General features: G+C 41.7%; 1 protein-coding gene across 8 annotated transcripts in view; it reads left to right on the forward strand.

Moving 5' to 3' along the window:
* The window catches only part of DEPDC5 (DEP domain containing 5, GATOR1 subcomplex subunit), a 42,085-nt gene that overhangs the window by 3,853 nt on the left and 18,513 nt on the right, over positions 1–19,719 (forward strand). For 5 of the 8 annotated variants that reach the window (XM_042828730.1, XM_042828734.1, XM_042828735.1 and 2 more), the window contains 23 exons: positions 564–613; positions 832–901; positions 1,207–1,285; positions 2,206–2,267; positions 3,713–3,782; positions 4,160–4,232; positions 4,477–4,580; positions 4,829–4,903; positions 5,789–5,923; positions 6,351–6,412; positions 6,507–6,580; positions 7,750–7,819; positions 8,187–8,223; positions 8,966–9,086; positions 9,380–9,603; positions 11,137–11,340; positions 11,570–11,705; positions 13,280–13,377; positions 15,386–15,451; positions 16,741–16,897; positions 17,708–17,868; positions 18,940–19,057; positions 19,225–19,392. In XM_042828730.1, coding sequence (XP_042684664.1) covers positions 564–613; positions 832–901; positions 1,207–1,285; positions 2,206–2,267; positions 3,713–3,782; positions 4,160–4,232; positions 4,477–4,580; positions 4,829–4,903; positions 5,789–5,923; positions 6,351–6,412; positions 6,507–6,580; positions 7,750–7,819; positions 8,187–8,223; positions 8,966–9,086; positions 9,380–9,603; positions 11,137–11,340; positions 11,570–11,705; positions 13,280–13,377; positions 15,386–15,451; positions 16,741–16,897; positions 17,708–17,868; positions 18,940–19,057; positions 19,225–19,392 — 2,414 coding nt within the window. Of the gene's footprint in view, positions 1–563; positions 614–831; positions 902–1,206; positions 1,286–2,205; positions 2,268–3,712; positions 3,783–4,159; positions 4,233–4,476; positions 4,581–4,828; positions 4,904–5,788; positions 5,924–6,350; positions 6,413–6,506; positions 6,581–7,749; positions 7,820–8,186; positions 8,224–8,965; positions 9,087–9,379; positions 9,604–11,136; positions 11,341–11,569; positions 11,706–13,279; positions 13,378–15,385; positions 15,452–16,740; positions 16,898–17,707; positions 17,869–18,939; positions 19,058–19,224; positions 19,393–19,719 lie in introns of those variants that run through there. The other 3 variants (XM_042828733.1, XM_042828736.1, XM_042828738.1) reach the window with 2 other exon arrangements.

The raw sequence follows: 19,719 nt of genomic DNA on the forward strand, positions 1-19,719 counted from the left end.
AGAGAAGAAGATCAGTGTCAGCAGCTCCTGTGGAACTTCAGCATTAAGCAGTACCTTAGTGTTGGAGAAGTGTATGTAAATAATAAGGAAAAAAATGACATTCCCATCATTTCCTACTCTGTTGCAGTAATGTTAGTTACTGCTTTGGGTACTGAATGCTGCTTAGTGGTTTTTTTCCCACGTTCTGAATTTGAATGATTTACTACCTCAGGAAGGAATTGAATCGAAATGTCTTTCAAACAGGAATGCTGCAGTGTTCTCTCTCTGATAGCACTGCTAATAACTATCGGATTTTTTATTTTTATTTTTTTGTTCCTGCATCTCTGAAGCACAGTTTTCGACTCCTGTAGGAACAGTGAATTAGAGAGAAGAGCCCAGTCAATATCAGCTCCTGTTAAAAACTGTTTTCCATGCTGCATTTGAGAGGTTCTGGTTTTCATGCTTTTATGGCCCAAGTCTGGTGCTCAAGCGCTTTGTTTGCTTGCTTGTTTGTTTTCTATGCTAATCTGTCTGCTCTTTCTAAGCCCACTGTTCTGGTAACACCTGTAACTGTTCTTTCGTAGGTCAGCACCTGTGCATATGTCACCCAGAAGGTGGAATTTGCAGGTATCAGGTCAGTGTGTTATGTTCATTTAGTCCTGGATATGGGGAAATTAGAGAGCAAGACAGAAATCTCTGTCCTCAGAGCCAAGTGTGAAGAGAAGTGCTTTAAGCTTAGCTGCGTTTGTAGCATTTCCAGCTATTGGTGAGAAATATACACTGCTAGGAAAATGTTGATTCTATGATCTTCATATTCTCTCTAATAAATACTGTGCACTTTTTTTCTTCCAGGGCACAAGCAGGTGAACTATGGGTTAAGAGTGAGAAAGTCACTTGTGGATACATCAGTGAGGACACACGGGTAAGATTTTGGGGAGTAAAGAAAAGGAAGTCTTTTCCCTTGCTAGCTTTTCGTTAATTCTGTCTTACTGACAGATGGTGTGGATCACATGAGCTGGTTGTGTAGTGAGTTGAAAAATGGCAGCAAATTAAGGAGAATGAGTGATCAGTGAAGTTCAACTGTTCTTCACTGATTGCTCTTCCCTTGGAGGGGGAATTCCTCACAGTGCAGTGGGCCCAGTCATGTCACTTACTTGGTAGTTAACTTCCACGTTTGGCACTTGTTGTGAATGTACCTTGTTTGAAAGATGTTTAATTCCCCTGCAGGTGGTCTTCCGCTCCACTTCTGCCATGGTTTATATTTTCATCCAGATGAGCTGTGAAATGTGGGATTTTGATATCTATGGTACGTGGTTAACTGGCTTGCCTGGTTCTGAGTGTGCAGGACTGCAGCTGTCCTTTCTGCTGCTACTAGAAAACAGCCACTATGATACCTTTCTACCACTTGTAGAAAACTAAAAGATCCCACCTTTGGTGGAGGCATTGCTCTGAGGTATGCTGTGGTGTTCTCTTAGAGCCTTATTCACAGTGCCACGCTTTCTTTCTCCTGAGTGCCCCATAATTTTCCTGTTGTTACTGTAGTGCCTGGCTGTCATTATCTCAGCAACTAATTCAAGGGGACCAGCTTGAATATGAAGCTTGCAAAGGTTTTTCTGTGTTGCAAACGTTTGGTGATGAGGGCTTGGAACCCTGAAAGCAGAAATGAATGGAAAACCCAAGCAAAGAATGTCTCGATATTACAGATTTCTCTTGAGAGTGGCTGATGGGAGAGCTCTGCCTTTAGCTCAGGGGAAGGTTGCTAAAAGTATTCAAAATTCGAGAGGTTAGAATGAGTTTCTTAGCTCTGTCATTGCCCTATTGTTTTTTCTGCCTTAGTTCTTTAGCAGCTTTCTTACCCCTTCCTTTGACCATGTGCTTAGGCATATGTAGCTGGGCAGCTTTCCAAAGCAGAGCAGGGGATCAGTTGTGAATGCTATTTCTAAAAGACAGTACAGATGCTTTCCCAGCATGTTGTAAATGTGTTGGAAGAACGGATGTAAAGGTCAGATCCGTGTGACAATACAACAGTTTTGTTTAAATCGTCTGAAACGTAATCCTGCTTTTAAATCTTTTTTTATGCCCTCTTTAGTACTGTTAGCATTCAGTGTGCACAGAGCAAATTGCTCTGATCCTAATTAAAAATAACTCCTAGAATCTCAGTGTAAAATACAGCCTGTAATTGAGGTAGTTGCTATTGTTTGATGTTTGGGTGTGATTACTTTGCAGGGGACTTGTACTTTGAGAAAGCTGTGAATGGTTTCCTTGCTGACCTCTTCACAAAATGGAAGGTAAATAGCTGCTCAAGTTCATCCTGTTCTGAAATAAGACGTCAGTGCCATCTTCATGAATCCATCGAGCTGCTGTTTGAGGAAGGCCCACATTGTGTCAGGCAGCACTAGGGTTTACAAAAGCAAGAGAGATGGCTCCTGGGCAGCAGAAGAGTGGTTACTGTAGGTCAGCTGGTAAATTGTGTGTGTGCAGGTGGCTCCAGTACTGCTCTATTGCATCTGCTGTGGTTGTCATGCAGTTGGTTGGTTTGGGTGGCAGGTCTGACTGGCCTTAAGTTGCTACATGTGTGATGCAGGTGCAACTCAAGTTTGTTTTGCACGGTCTTTGTTCCAGGGCTTAGTTCCCAATGGTTCCCTGGCATTATGTAACCCAGTTGTGTTGCTGGTTTGTAGATTGGGGCCACTGGTGGTGTGCAAGCTCTTGGAAGCGGTGCTCTCTGAAACAAACAAACAAAGCCTCACTATCTTTTCACTGCCGAACAACAAAGAGCCATCTCCTGTTTCAGTGCACGCCTTGGCTCACAGCAAGGTGCAGCTGCTGTTGGCAGCCCTGCATTAGGGGAGAGGGTAGGATTGGAGGCTGAAATCCTTTTAGCCACGCAGCTGTGGAGAAAGCCTGGGGCAGCAGATTTCTATGGACATGAATAAGTGAACTGTAGCAGTACTCAAGACATACAAAATCTGCAGTCTAAATTGGAAGGGTAGCTAGACAAGGCAAAAGAGCCTGAAACCCTACATGTGTAACATCTGTGCAAAGTATAGCTCATAACACTCACAAATGTGAAGAAGTACAGGTTTGATTCATTTTCATTGTGCTTTTTCTCCCCTGGAGATTTACTGGGAGCACTGCATGATGTGTATAAGGCTTCTGTTCTGTTTTTGATACTAGTGTACCATGTTGGATATGGGCCTGGGTGATCTGGGGGCTCTCTCTGACCAGGGCTTTTCAGGCTTTTCCTTTTGCAGGGGATGGCCAATATGCTCTTTCCAGCTCATTAATTCCATTGTGTGTATTAGCACTGTAACTGTTCAGTGAGGTTAGTGTCTTGTTTCCATGGAACTGTTAGGGGCATCTATCTGAACAGTAAGAAATAACAGTATCACATTGCTGTCAGTGAGTACGTTTATAAAAGCAAACACATTGAGTCAGCTGTGTTTTTTTTACACAGAAATCTTGTATCCTGGTAACTACAGAAGGGAGTTGCTTTAAGGCTAATGGAGGATGCTTCCATTTAATGCACTAAAGCCTAGCAGAACAGACTCCTCAGGACAGAGCTTTATGTTATTTCATAGAGGCAGACACAGTCTTTTTGCCTATACATAAATACAGCAGTACACTTTTATCTAGGTCCTACATGTGAGGTGTAGAGGGTGTTACTATATGTGTATGTACTGAGTGTTAACCTTTTTTGTGCGAAAGTTTTTTTTCTCTTCTTCCTGGACAGGAGAAGAATTGTAGCCATGAAGTGACAGTGGTTCTATTTTCTAGAACGTTTTATGAAGCAAAATGTATAGGTAAGTAAATTCTGTGTTTTCATGTTATTATTGTTTTTAACCTTTCTCCTCTCATCAGAGATTTTTAGTGTCTGGCAAAGACTCTTTCTGCTGTTTTTCATGCCCATGTCAAAAGTGTTCCCTACCAAGCACAATGGATACACAGCCACTGTCGTGACAGTACTGCAGTAAAAACTGTACTTGGAGGAAAATGTGGCAAATTTTCCTCGTACTCAAGCTGTCATGGTGCTTTAAAAGCAATTTAAATGTTGTGAGGGACAACTAATATTTATCAGAGATTTTCCTCTTCAGTGGGAGTTAACCACTCCCTGCTAGAAAAGACAACAGGCATTTCTGTACAAGAACTCAGTGTGATTGCTGTGCTGCCTCCATTTCAGATGAGTTTCCTGAAACACATCGTGCATCCATCCGGCAGGATCACGAGGGAAGGTTTTATGAAGATTTTTACAAGTATGTCTTCTTCCCTGTTCTTTCAGCTGTCTCACAGTCTATGCACCACCCTTGTGGAGAACGTCGTGCTGTTAGCTGTAGGACCTTGCTAGGAATTAAGACTGTGGAAAACATGCATGTCTGAAAGTGGCAGCACTTCCCATTCTGTGGCCGCACGATCTTGTTTGCTATGTTAGTCTGCCCCTTGGGTGTGAGTGTGGTTTGTATTCCTGTCATGATACTTACTGAGCTGTGCTCTTTCTAGAGTTGTAGTTCAGAACGAGAGACGAGAAGAGTGGACCTCATTGCTTGTGACCATTAAAAAGCTTTTCATCCAGTATCCTGTGCTGGTTCGACTGGAGCAAGCAGGTGAAGGAATACCCCTTTCCTGGGCTTTTTACTCTCTTAAAAAAAAAATCTTTTAGGAAAACTGTTTGTAAACTCCAGCTTTTGTTGTAGTCAGATACTGCACTACTTAAGTGCTCTCTTGATTAAGTTGTTTTGCTCAGATCTTTCTGTGAGATGCACCATTTTTGCCTGTAATTTGTTGAGGTAATAGGCCTTAATACCAATGCAGTTACAATTGATTTATTTTTTCCTTCTGAACGCTCGTCCAGAGGGCTTTCCTCCAGGTTTCAATTCTACATCAGCGCAAGGGAACTACTTGGAGGCCATAAATCTTTCATTCAATGGTAAGTTATGAACAACAGATAAAAATATACAGAGGAGGAGCCACTAAAACAGGTGCAAGTAAATGGTTGTGGGCTTCTCCTGCCTGTTCCTTAACATCACTGAGGAGAGAGAAATATGAAGTGGTTCAACTGTCATTTCCTGCTTCAGAAGAAAGTTTGTAATGTGTGTTTCTGGAAAAAACAGTGACTCTCCTAACTGAGTGTTGGGTGGTTCAGGAACCAATGCATGGCCTTGTTCAGATGAAAATGTTTCTCCCAGCTGTGGGTCTGTGTGCAAACTTCTTGCAACAGAAATGGAATTTCTTAATTCTGTGAGCCTTTCAAAAGCAGGCTGATCAAATGTTACTTGGGTCAAGGTGATCCATCTTTTTTTAGCAGACAGGTGGATTTAATTGTCTGGAAGGGATCCACAAAGATGTGCTTTTTTGTGACTCTTTACATAGAATGTTTCTATCCTCTGAATGGCTGTATTTACACGAGAGGGGGAGCACGGCACGTTAGTGACCAGTGCTGATCTTTATGCTATGATGTAGGAGGGGTTTATGATATAGGTGGGGTTTGCTTGTTTTCGAAGCACTGGATGTTTTTTTGTTTGCTGTGTGGTTTTTTTTTTTTTTGTTGGCTTGTTTTGTGAGATGTTAGAACACGAAGCATATGAAAAAAGACCCCTTTTTAGGTATCCAGTTCCTGTTTTCTTTTTCTGCCTTACTGCTATAGCTTTACTTATATTACTTGTTGAACAATGCTACGTGCAAGTCCTAACTTTCACATGTGCTTTGTGGAAACTTGTTTAATGCCTTTACCAACAGAGAGTCAACTCCCTTGCTTTGAGAAATACATCCAGCATCTTTTTCTGATGAAGTGCTCCCTGCTTCTTCCTCGCAGTGTTCGACAAGCATTACATAAACAGGAACTTTGATCGGACTGGGCAGATGTCAGTGGTCATCACCCCTGGCGTGGGTGTGTTTGAAGTCGATCGCCTCCTTATGATTCTGACCAAGCAGCGGATGATAGACAATGGTAAATAACCAGTCACTTCTGTGAAGGGTAACAGATACCTTTGGGAAAGTTCTGCCCTTTTCTTGTGCTGAAATAGTACTTGCAACTTTTGTACTTTTTTTTTTTTTTGAAAGAGGGGCCACAACTGGAGGGCTTGTGTTTACACTGTTGAAATGATTTGGTTTTTAGAGAACTTGCAGGTATTGATTTGTTTCAATGATAGTGGAGCACTTCATCAGTCCACACAGACCTTCTCCTTGCAGGATTATCCCTCATGATTTATGTTAATCTAGAAGAAACACTTTTGATATTCCCACAGGTGGTTTTGTAGCCATACCGTGGGATTGCTCTCTACTATTTACAGTGCAATCATGTTTTTAAAATCTATTGTGAATACAAAGCATGTGGTCTGTTCTGACAGCTGAACTCTGCTGTTATTTGTTTACAGGCATTGGTGTGGACTTGGTATGCATGGGAGAGCAACCATTGCACGCTGTGCCGCTCTTTAAGGTAATGCATGCTGTTCCTCCCTTCTCTGTTCCTGGAAGGAGTGTTACTTTGTGACAGACACTACTGGTTGCTTTGCCTTGAATTCCTCTTACAGCTCCACAATCGCTGTGGACCTGGGGATTCCAGGCTGGGTGATGACTACAACATTCCACACTGGATAAACCATAGGTAGGTGAGCTCTTAAAGTTTTTCAGGAGATAATAGCCTTTGCAAAACATCTGTGCTGTGCTTTCTTCTCTGTACATATGTTGATTTCTTTCTTCTGCCGTTTATTTCTGCTGCTCTGCTTACAAAGCAGGGACAGTGGTCTTGCAGAGCTAAGACTGTTGTTGCAGAACTCTGGTCATTAATTCAACATGTCAGATGTGATAGGCAATTTGAAGTGGAAAAAGTTTTGATCTTAAGCTCTCTTTCCAGCTGAGTTGTAGCCTTAAATTATGATTTAAGTAAGTCAGGAAGCTCAGAAAAATTACTGTCACTTCAACTAAATTGATTGCTAGGGAAAAATAAGTACCTCTTCAGTGAATAGTTACAGGTCAAGAGCATGTGAATAGCGTGGATAAATATTAGAGCAATTACAGGAAAGCAGGCTCAGTTTTACATTGCTTTACCCCAAGGCGTGGTAGGTTTTCTTTCTGCTTTCTCTTAAACATTGTGTCCTAAAGCTCTCTGCTCTTTCTCTACCATTAGACATCAGAACAAAAGCAGCTTCTACAACCCCTGTTCTGCAGCAGAACTTTTTTTTTTCCTTTTAATACTTCGTTTTATCTTCATGCATTGTATGGCTGTCCTGACTAATAACCATTCAAGTGTTGTAAATATGCAGTCTTTTCAAGTAGCTGGAAGGCACTGGTCCTTTCCTTAGATGAAAGAGGTGTTTGATGGCAGGATTTAAAAGATTCAGGTGACAAGGAACAGATCTTAAAGAATAATTACCCCAAATGGGAGGAGATCCTTAGTTTTCAAGCAGTTCGTGTGAGTCATTACTGTCATGTAAATTAGGGAAAGAATCATGTAAACTGTGCAGTACTCTATAGACAGTGAAAGCTGATATGGTTCTGTAGAAGGAGGAAATGAACTGGGGAATGCAGACGTTAATACATTAAGAGGAGGTCAAGACTGAGGTTATATGAAATTCTAAGGCTGGTCTTTAAGGAAAAGAGTACTGTCTCTCTACTTAACCATCTGCAGTGTTTTTCAGATGTTGTCTTAAGCAAAGAAAAGTATACCCTTTTTTTTTCCCTCAAATGACTGGCTCAAATTCATAGATTGTCTGCTATGTGGTTGTGCAGCTATGTTCAGTTCCTAGAAGACAGCTGAACTATCCTGTCTTTCAGTTTCTACACGTCCAAAAGCCAGCTTCAGTGTAACAGCTTCACTCCACGGATCAAACTGGCAGGAAGGAAAGTAGGTATCTTTCTGATTAGGTCAGAAATCATCTCACAGCCAAGCATCCAATCCTAGCAGTGTTAATATTGGAACAGTAGTCACTACATTTCTCTGTTTAAAAGACATTGCAAACTAGACTGTAAATGGGTGTTGTAGGGGTTATGCATGAGGGACTAGTTTGTTGGGATCAGTCCGTCCTGATCTCTAAAATTAACTTAGGTGAGAAATGCTTTATACTTTATACAGTCTTTTATACTTCTGATGTGTTATGGCTGCTTCAGTGAGCTTGAATTTGATGCTTTATCACACTGGGGTATTTCCTTACAATATGCTGTTGTTTTTCTCCTTATCTCTTTCTTCATAACTCCTTTGTTGGACCCTCCAGCCACTGATTGAGAAAACAAAAAATAGCCGAGATGCCTGTGAGTAATCCTCCTCTGGAATGATCTGTCACACTCACTCCCTAACTAACTAGCAGCTGTAGTAAGACTGTGACATTAGCAGCAAAGACACTTCTGATGAGATGCCAGAAGGGCCAATTATTGCAGAAGAACTTGAAAAGCACACAGTTGTTACCTAGGATGTTAATGTGGATCTCTGATTTGCGTTCTAGGCAAATAACTACAGTGGAGGGAGGCAATAGGTCCTAGCTGCCTGTCACCTGACTACAGAAATAAGTGGGGTCAGGCTGGTGTGCTTGCACTGCCATTCATGAGAAGTGGACAGGACTCATTTGCTGGCTTGAGGTGCTGTCAGTGATATGGCCACAGAATTGCATTGGGAGAAGCCTGCGTTCTGCTTAGTACCACCTAATGTCAGGAGCGTGTGTTCTGAAAGAGGAGTTGTCATTTCTTGCAAAGATGGCTTAAAATATGCACTTTCCTCTTGAAGTGATTTGAGGCATCTGTTTATACAAGAAATGGTTTATTGAGTAATTAATCTCTTGGATGTATGTGGGAAAGACGTTAGGGCCTCAGCAGCTCAGATTCAGAGGCACAGACATTGATAACTGAGCAAGCATCCCTTCCAGTCTTCTGCTCATCAGATTTTTGTATGCGTTTTCTTTTGGAAGAGCTGCTAGTTAGTGGTGTGAGTTGGATGCTTCTGCCCTGCAGTTCTTAACATTCTTGGAAGAGGTTCCAGAACCGTATGATTTTATTTCAGCTTTAGGAGCTCCAAAAGATGCTGAGAATGCCCTGCCCATCCAGGTTGATTACGATGGCTATGATGCCCAGGTGTTCAGACTGCCAGGTCCATCCAGAGCTCAACGCTGCACCACTTTTAGGTAAGAGGACTGTGAGTGTACCAGTTTGAGAGCAGTGATGTTCTGGTGTATTTCTTGATGTATAATGTACTTGGAGAAATAGGAGGAGAGCATGAGCTTACTGTATAATGCACTGAGTATTTAGTATCCAAATAACCAAATCAAAACACAGTGGTAGCTCCCTTTTAGTTGTCTTTTTTTTTGCACTTGGCTGTTGAATCTTTTACATGAGTTGAGCTTGTTCAAGCCCCTTTAAAATTCTGAAATGAATTCTCCCTTTTTTCTTATCACTGCATGTAACTATTTCTTTTCAGCAGATCCGTGAGGGAGAGAGAAAGTCGTACCAGAAAGAGCTCTAGTTCCTATGATGTCTCATGCAGCCCTTCTCTGCAGAGCCGCACGCTGCCCCCAGAGGAGGTGAGGAGCCAGGCTTCTGATGACAGCTCACTGGGCAAGATCTCCAACATCCTGATGATCCCACGGCCTCACCTGCATCAGTATGAAGTCAGCAGCTCTTTGGGCTATACCAGCACCAGAGGTCAGCCTGAGGCAGATGGGAAAATACCTTAGGTGGTGAGGGGAAAGAGAAAATCAAAGCTCACGTTGGTCTGCCAGGTCAATACGGGGAAAATGTGCTCACACTGAAAGTTGTGCTACAGCTTTTATGTGTTCCAGCTATGTCTGGGTTTGTGTTCTCCCTTCATTCTTGTCCATTTCCATTGCATTTCTTTAATTGGCTTGTCCTAAATAGAAGTGTCCCGATACTGAGGTGTTCTTTTCCCTTGCCTATTGCCTTCCCTAATATTTGACTATTCTGTGCCTGTCTGCAAATGTGGACATATACAAGTAAATTTTTATCATCCAGGTCACCTATAATCTGTGAAATGAGAGCTGGCCTTAGTAATGAGCCCTGGGGGACCCTGCTTGTAACTTCTCTCTATGGGTAGTTACTGTTGTTAAAAGTCACTTTCTGGGTCCTTCCTTTTGACAGTACTGCTGAGCTGTCTCAGTGTGTTAGCAGTGATGACAGTCTCCCTTTTTTTTCCCCCCCCCTCCCCACTCTTCTAATTTAATTTTATTCTCAGACTGTATGTGATAGCTTCATAAGCCCACTGCTGGGTAAATTGCATTCCCCCTACAATTGCTTGATCAGTAGAGTTCTGTCCCTGAAGGCTCTCCGTACTTTTATTTTTCATTTCTTTCTGTCTGATACTCCATATCATATTTGTCTTCCTATGGGAATAGGATTTACTGGTGTGGACCTGCTATCACATAAGGAACTTTGTCACATTTACCTTTCATGCATTCTCCCCATTCTGTCAGTTAATATATACATAGATACTCTTGTATTTTTGTTACTCCTTTAGTCTGAAGGGTGGTGGTGTAGCACAGCTGAGGACATGCCCTGCTTGGGGATGTAGAGTGTAGAACAGGACTGATGGGGAGGGAATGATCAGAGTAACTGGAATTGTTCACATGTTCTGGTAAGCAGTATGCAGTGCTAAACGAGATCATCCCTTCTCTTGGAGTTTTCTGGTCGTTGAACACAACAAATGCTACTTAGTCATCTAGTTTGTTCCTCCTATTTCTAAATAACTGTATTTATGTTCTACCTTGAAGAGTAATGACTGGCTGCTAGCTTGCTGAGATCTTGTGTCCCATTGTCTTCTGGAAATAATTTCATATTTAAGTGGCCAAATCTGAACGTTACAAAAAATGTATACATTACTCACTTGTGGCTTCTTTGGTGCTCATCTTGAGATTTCTTGTATGTTCTTTCAGTCTTTTGCTTTGTTTCTTCAGGAATTCTCAAAGCTCTGAGTAATTTTGCATAGTTGGCTTTCTTGGGTATAAAGTGACACTACACAGAAATGCTGTAATGGCAAGCGAAATGGTACTCTTTCTTGTTTGTTGCAACTTACAGACTAGATTGAAATTGATTTCAGCATCTCTCCCTGCTTGTTCCTCAGCTCTCCTCGTTCCCACTTACCCTGGGGGGTCTTTATATCCCATAGCAATTCGCTTTCTTTTACTTGGCTGATCCACGCTGACTTTAAGTTGTGCTTTCTAGATGCCCTTGACAACATGCTGGAGTCTCAGCAGCGTGACTCCAGTGCCCCAGGGAGGTTCCACGTTGGCAGTGCAGAATCCATGCTACACATTCGGCCTGGGGGATACACACCCCAGAGAGCACTGATCAATCCCTTTGCTCCATCACGCATGCCCATGAAGCTTACATCTAACAGGAGGCGCTGGATGCACACTTTTCCTGTGGGTAAGTCTGTTTCATAGCACGTTACACAGCTAGGAATTGCTTTCTTCATCCAACAAGGGAACCAGTGTGAAATCTGGTGACTTGAAGTACTCTGCGGCGTAACAGAGGCTGTGCTGGGTATATGGACTTGTTAAAGCAGAGGTGTTGGCACGAGAGGGGTATGAGTGAATGAAAACAAATGAGGAATCGAGGCTGATGAAGTGAACTAATGATCAAACTGTAACTGTAGGTCCATCAGGAGAAGCTATCCAGATTCATCACCAAACCCGACAGAATATGGCAGAAATGCAGGACAGTGGGCAGCAGGATTTGACGCACTCCTCTGCTGAGCTGCTGGAGCTGGCTTATCACGAGGCAGCTGGCAGGTGAGGTCCTCAGGATGGATCTGGGTACTCTTTGCAGTAACATCCTTTTTCATTAAAATTCTCTCTGTGTTATAGGCTGTCATCTGAAAGTTCAATAACGTGCTGCATCAAGTGCAGCATGTACTTCTCTTGTGGCAATTCTGGAAATGGTTTACCTTCTCTAGCTTGGGGAAAACAGTAGCTTATGACAGCTTGCAATGCATGAGCAATACAAAGCATTATTCGTGGATTCATTCAAATTTGGGTTATTAGAGATTGTGTTTAACTCTTGGCTCTTTATGCCAGTAGCCAGAACAGAACATTTTTTTAGGATAAGACATAGCTTTGCCTCCCAGTAACTGCTGAACCCTTCCAGACCCATCCATTCATTCCTGTATTCCCTTTGCTCTTAAGAAGTACAGCCATGATAAACATCAGGAGTGGATTGCAAATGAAAGTACCTGTGTTCTCAAAACAATTTTTTCTTAAAAACAAGCTTTGGTCAGGGCTGGGAATTTGTACTGACTGTTGGCTGTGAGAAGTGAGATCCCAGTGTCACAGGATATGGTATGATTGTGGGGAAGCTGATTTTACAGTGAGAGAAATTAGGTCCTTCTCTCGATGTAAGCCATTTATCAAGCTGCACAGTTATTCTCCAGTTTCCAGATATTCTCTTACCTGGTTTTTGCCTGGTAATTCTTTTATTGAAGACGTTTTGTCTGTTTTTCACTCTATGCTTATTAAATATCGTTTACAAAAAAAAACATTTTGGTATCCTAGACAACTCAGAATTGCCAATACTAATTTCTTTTATCAATAATTTTAATATTTTTCCTGCTGTTATTTCCTCTTGCTTATAGTGGTTTGTGTTCCATATTGTTTCAGAGTGAGCAGAGTGAGGAGCATGTGCTATCCTCTGCCTTCTGAATTTTCAGGGATGTTTTTCCCATGCTGCCTTTGAACAGTCCTGCAGGAAATTTCAGTCTGGTTTTCTTTCAAGCATTTTTCATTTCTTTCAAGGGAGGTTGTTATCCTGGCTTGTTTTGTGTGCTATCCTTTGGCATGCTCTCATCCCTCTGTGTGTTGCATAATTTTCATATTGTATCGTCCTCACAGTCTTTGTGCCATAATTCTACTGTAAATAAAAGATTATTGCCTCCTTATTACTTCATAATATTTTAAAATTTCTGATCTTAACACTCATGTCTCCTGCTGTCTTATTCTTGATAGTACTTTCTTTGAATCTTTTCGTGGTCTCTGGATGACACAAAGCAATTTCCTTAGTCTGGAATGCTGGCTTTCTGGGCCATGAAATCAGATTCAGTAAACAACTAAGTTTTATTTCTCTGGGGGAGGTGTATGTGTGTCTAACTCTCTGTTGTTCAGTGAAGACAGTGCACTGTTTTTGCTCAGTATTTTTTTGTGCCTGTTGCCATCTTGCAAACATCATTAGGAGGAGCACGGTTGTGAAAGCTCAGTTGGGATGGCAGGCTGGTTGCTCGTTATTTGTTATATTGCTTGTTAGTGGAAGTATGGAATGTCCTGAGTGTGGCAAGTATTTGTGCTGAAATACAGGCTGCTTTGGTTTTCTCCAGGCACAGCACTTCTCGGCATCCAGGTGACGGCGCCTCCTTCCTGAGCTTCAGTGGCACAGAGGAGTATTCCAACGGTCTGGCTGGCAGCAATGGTGCAGGTAACACAGCAGTGGCAGAGCTTCGTGTTTGGGACGAGGCCCTTATTGACAGCAACAGTAGTGGAGCCAGGAAGCATGGGAAGTAGGTGAACCAGGCATTACAGATAAAAGAACCAACAACAGAAGAAACCATTTCCAACTCTGAGGAGATGCATCTTTTTTGATGTGTCTCTACTTGTCTAGCTCTATATTATAAACTTCAGAAGGAAAAGCTGCTCCTTGTTGGCATACCATAAACTCTCAGGCAGTAGCTTAGTTCTGTAGTAGCAAAGCACTGATGTGTGTACACAAAAAAAAAACCTAAATATGCACTGGATTTGTTCAGAGCTCTTTTTCCGTGTGTGGTTTCCTCTAGATATCATTATTTGGAGTAACAAATTTGAGCATTTCTATTCCATCAGCTTCTATGTTTAAAAATAATAAAGTTTGTCATATCAGGGTTTTGAGAGCATCTGTAAAGCTGCAGCCCTGTTGTGCATGGAAGATTCTGGAATTTATACTTTCTGGCATTTCTTCTTGTTCCTTAGCAAAGCACTTTCTCCAGATTTTAAGCACTCAGAACACGGTGCTGCTCACACCAAATGTTACTCACATAGCCCAAAATATTTAATCACATTTTAAAGAGTAGACTCATGTCTGTGCTTTCAGTTGAAGATCAATGTTGTGTTTCTTACCCTACCCACAGACCTGCATTAGTAGAAATTGTTCTGGTTTGTTTGGCTTCTTAGTCCTGTAACTGGATTAATATGTCCCAGTAGCATTTGGTTGTGTTGCCTGACTATAGCAGCCTATCTTCTGATTTTAGGCACGTTCTTTTCAGATAGGATACATAGAATTTTAAAATTATCTTTTGTCCTATAACTTTCAAGACTTAAAAATAAATAAATAAAAATCTTCAAATTGGTATTAAAAAAAAGTTCACCCTTTGAAATTGCATTTGAGTGAAAACAGTTATGTATTTCCCCTATGGTCACTGCAGAGTCACGAGGGTGTTTTGTTAGCAGGCTTAGTTTTCATGTTTGTCTTGTTCATGTAGCTGCATTGAAAGCCACTTCCATTATTTCCTTCTTTGGGTTTCATTTGAATTCATGTCATTTTTGTCCTCTGCTTTTTCTGCATGACAGATAGCAATTGCCAGAACAAAGTCTAAGCTGCATTTCAGCTGCTGGGTATAAATTGCTGTTAAACAATAAACATCCTTGCATTTTATAGAAAGCTTCCATGTCTGTAGGTTGGACGTAAATCATGTATGTGGTGGAGGCTGAGCTGTGTCTGTCTTTATGAAAGTCATCATGGGTGCCTTCCCTGACTGAACCCCCTCAGCCATCTGTAGCTGCTGTGGTGTGACTCAGTGAATTGACTTATGTTTCTCCCTTATGGTTTAAGTCATCTATGAAATGGAACGCTTATTTTTTTTATTTCCAAAAATATGATTTCTCAGTGAATCTGATCTCCTTTGCTGCCCACAGCCTGTTTTGCTGCAATGTGTGCTTCACAGTAAAGAACTGCTGCATCTGTTTGCACTGACATTCAGTATGGTGTCTCTGTTATCCAGCAGATGGTAGATACAGTTCAGAGCAAATAAATCTTGTTGCAATTCCCTAGCTAGGTGGCAGATGGCATCAGTGGAGCTGATGAAAGATGAATGCCAGTTTGAGCCACCTCTACTGTTTTACCAGCATCATAATGGGAGCAGCTAACCATCCTTTCTGTTAGTAAATGCTATTTAGAATAACAGGTATGATGTATCAATTTCCTGGATGCATCTAAGTCAGGTTTTTTTAAAATTGTTCCTTTAAATGCTTGTTGGCCTTTAAAACTGCCCATAATTAATACTTTGGGCTTATTTAGAGTCACTGAACACTTGATATTGGAATTTAATGTGTCTCACTTTCTCCTCATTAGTTGCCTTGGTAGATCTTTTTTTTCTGTGCAGAATCCTGGGCTCTTAAAGGGCATGGCATGGAATATTTTAAAAAGTAAAAATACATATTTTTCTTTCTTGTAGGGATGAACCTCAAAGCTCAGAACAAGGATTCATCAGAAGATGCTGTCTCTAACTCTCCAGATCCAAGTAAGCAGGAGGAAGGTTTTGGAAAGAATTGAAATAGATGTGAAGAATGGGAGGGAAATGAACAGAAGAATAAGGAGGTGGTAGGCAAGAAACTTGAGCCTGCTTGCCTTTCAGCAGTAGTTTTTTGTGCTGCTGTGTCAGGTTCTCCCTATTCTGAGTGTCTCACTGACAGAAGTTCCATATCTCTGAATATTTGAACTGTTTGTCATCTTATGTCTGAAATTCCTTTCTTACCACATGCTATTGTATTGAAACCTGAAGTGACTGAACTCTTATCTGCTTCTCAGTATGACGGGCTCGCTTGGCACAGCCAAATGAAGCAGAAGTAGTGCAGTCAGTTTCTGAGTTTGGTGTCATTTAGTGAGAATTGTGTACCTCAGTCTAATACAGAAACAAGCACGAAAACATTTGCTTTATAACAGGTCTTTGTAATTTCCTTCTGCAGTGTTTTTCCTATTAACATTTTAGTAGTAAAATAATTTATAAGACCTCTGTGAGAAGAACTAGTAGTTGGCCCTGTGCCTTGCTACGTATTGCTCGAGGCAGGGTAAAAAGTAGTGCAGTAATGAACTGATGATATGGCTGATTTGGTCAGCTTTTGCTTTTCAGTGCCTAGTTTTAGATCTCTGTAATCTTGAATCTGCAACATAACTCTAGAAGATGGTGTGGGAGAGGATTCTTTCTGAGTTAATATTTTTCTGGTCTTCCTCTGGGTCTGTCTTCTGTTTTTATAACTGTAGAAATACTCCCTTTTGTGCTGCTGTACTATTCCAAAATGAGGCTGGTCTGTCATTCTTTGTCTGCTCATCCCTAACTCATTCTGCAGTTATCTGGGATGCAAAGCTGGTCTGATTTTTCTTGCTCAGACTTGGAATGTTCTCCTATTTTATTAATAACTTCTAAATGCACCCAACTTGCTGTAATTTTGGCAGAGCAGTGACTGTTTTGGCTTTAGCTTTCAATCAATAGAAAATTAAATGCATTAACTTTGATTGCTGTTTGCATGATGGGATTGAATTAGCACGTGGCACTGCATTGTTTAACAAACTGTCTCTTTCTCTCCCTCCCTTCTTCCTCTCTTACTTTCCTTTCCCCTCCCCACTCCATCCCCTTCTTGTTCCTGTTGTCTTGATGCCAACTCCACACTTCTCCTTCAACCTTAACGCTCCTCTTCACATACTTTCATCTCCTTCCGCACCCAATTTTTCCGTGGGTGACCATATATGCCCTGATTGTCTCCCCCCAATGATGCGACGAGGCAGTTCTGACACTGTCTGCTCCCCCCGTAGTGCCAGGCTTCTGTTGTACAGTTGGAGTGGACTGGAAATCTCTCACTACTCCTGCGTGTCTCCCTCTTACCACGGACTACTTCCCCGACCGCCAGAGCCTGCAGAATGACTACACTGAGGGCTGCTATGATCTGCTCCCAGAAGCTGACATGGACAGGTTTGGCCAGCACCTTTTCTGTCAAGCGTTTTGCATTGAATCCGAGGTGCTTCAAACACAGTTGATGGGAGAGGAATGCTTTGCAGTTTATACAAGAGAAAAATGAGCTGCTGATATCACTAGCAGCAAAATACTTGGATTTTTCTCATTTCAGTGGTAATTTTGCACCTTTTCTGATGTTGCCATCTGACAGTATTATACTCTGTGCTTTTTTAGGAATGGTTTGCGTACAAACTTCTACTTCAAAAAATAACAAGAGCCCCCAAGAAGAAATATCCCTTTAGAGCAGGAGGGCAAAGTTCAAGAGAGGAAGTAGTTGTAGTAGCACAGCGTAGTGATGCTGAGTCTCTCATCATCCCAGCTGCTGATTGATGTTTTAACTGCCTTTAAATCTTTCTCTGCTCCTGAATTCCTGCTGTGGAGAAGGGTGGAGCATTGCCTGCTCACCTGCAGTCTGAGTTCTGCTGAACATGTACAGTCTGTACTGAGATTCTCTGGAAAGTGCTGTAAAAAATGATCTTTGTATTTATTGGAAGTTGTAAGCAAATCTTTTGGAGTCTTCTTCTGTTACTGGTTTTAAAATGAGCTTTCACAGATGCTGCTATTAAGTACTGCCAGGCAGCTCATCATCACCTGTTTACAACAGGGTGCATTTTCTCTCCACTTCCTGCAGGTTGCTTTCACAGGCAGAGTGCTTCACTTGCAGAGAGCTCAGTGTGGGAATAAGTCCTCAATTAGGAAACACAGAGCTAAGAATAGCTGTGTGGTCAGCTTCCTTATTCTGCTCTCCTTCTTAACCTTTGTGTTCAGGAGAGATGAGGAAGGAGTGCAGATGACAGCCCAGCAGGTGTTTGAGGAGTTTATTTGTCAGCGTCTCATGCAAGGCTATCAAATTATTGTGCAATCTAAACCACAGAAGCCAGCCACAACTGTGCCACCCCCGCTCAGCAGCAGTCCCCTTTACAGTCGAGGTGGGTGACTTTGGATTGAAAACGAAGTGTTTGTCTCTCTCTCCTTCTGCCAGTGCCAGTAACGTCCATGAATCGAGCAGAGCTATTCCTTGAAACCACTGTCATTTTTTTGTACGTGTTTCAGTTTCCTTGTTGTTGGTTTGGGGTTGGTTTCTTTCTGTTATGTGAAAAAAAAAGTTTGGTGGGGGAGAGCCTGATTTGGGGCAGCACAAACAACTCAGGAGCACTGTGAAGGAAAACCCACAGGATTTTTGGAATGCAGTAAGAAGCTGGCCTCATTTTCATGATCCTGAACCTAGATTTAATATGGCTTGAGTGTACTTTGGGTGAATGTATCTTAACCACAATTCACAGGGTTACTACAAGGCAGGCACATCTCTGTTAGATGACAGACTGAAACCTCCAAAATTTGTGTATCTGAAAGTTACAAAATTAGTCTAGCAGTGTTTTTCCAGCTTTGTAATAGCTGTGAAAGTCCCAAGCAGAGAAGCGAAGCTTTATTATCCTGAAACCAGGTGTCAGCTAAACCTAGTTACATTACAGAGGACTGGGAATGGGATGAGACAATCTCATATCCAGTGGAGAGAATCTGATTTACTGTTTGCCTTTAGACTTCTTTCTGAATATTCTCCAGGCAAGAGTGATACAGTGTCCATAGAGCAGGGAATACACAAGATGTAGTTGTTTTTCACTGATTTGTAATGTTGAGTTTAAGTGATTATTTCCAGAAATAAAGGACAGAGAGGAAGGGAAAGTGGAGCCCAGCTTTACAATTGTAGCCACTAGTTTCTCAGCACTTCATGTTGTTTGTTTTCTCCTTGTCCTGCCTAAAGAAAGTCTATTTTGATGATGTATGTGTTGCTAATATTATAACTGAACAAATGCCTTCACAAACTGCAAGAACAAAAAGCTCATTCTGCAGATGTCCCTGAAAAAGGTGGAAGATGTCTTTCAGTTTGTCTGAGTTCAGAAATCTGTCTCTGGAGTCTTTTTCTATAGGTCCAGTTTGCTTATAAAGTTTTGGATGTTGCAGGAAGCTAAAAGGACCTGTGCTTTGATTTTTACATCTAGGCCTTGTTTCAAGAAATCGACCTGAGGAAGAAGATCAGTACTGGCTGAGCATGGGCCGTACTTTCCACAAAGTGACATTAAAAGACAAAATAATTACTGTGACTCGATATCTGCCCAAGTGAGTATCTCTGTGGTTGAGCAGTTTGCTAATGTGCAGATGAATATGCTTCCCCAGCTGCCTATACTCAAAAGAATGTACTGTGAAGCTTCTGTCCCTTTAGAAGAAGGAGAAGCACTGCTGTTGATAATACGAAGATTAAGGTTTGTGTTGTATTTTTTTTTTAGGTATCCATATGAATCTGCTCAGATAAACTACACTTACAGCTTGTGCCCCTCTCATTCTGACTCTGAATTTGTCTCTTGCTGGGTAGAGTTTTCCCACGAGAGATTAGAAGAATACAAGTGGAATTACTTGGATCAGTATATCTGCTCTGCTGGCTCAGAGGATTTCAGGTGAGATCTCCTTTTCCATCCAGATTGTTCTGTGTCCTGATTTCCTCTTTTCCATTCTGACCTCAAATTTCTTCAAATAAGTTCGACCTACAAATGCTCAGTACACCAGAGAGCAGCTGTCTGCTTTCAGTGTGCTGCAGACCTCTCTTACTGCTATAGGAATCTTACTCAGTGCTTCTGTTGCATTTTCTGGTCTTTGATACAAAACCTTGGTAGTAAAACTCAGCACAAACTTTTACTTCTCTGCCACAGATGCAAAGAAGTATGGGGGCTTTCTGTACTCTGCAGATGCTTTTCTTGGCTTCTTACTCATTTCTGGATCTGACT

This window comes from Centrocercus urophasianus, unplaced genomic scaffold (genome assembly GCF_019232065.1).
Source record: "Centrocercus urophasianus isolate 14NV4802_14NV808 unplaced genomic scaffold, USGS_Curo_1.0 seq_30, whole genome shotgun sequence".
Taxonomy (NCBI): domain Eukaryota; kingdom Metazoa; phylum Chordata; class Aves; order Galliformes; family Phasianidae; genus Centrocercus; species Centrocercus urophasianus.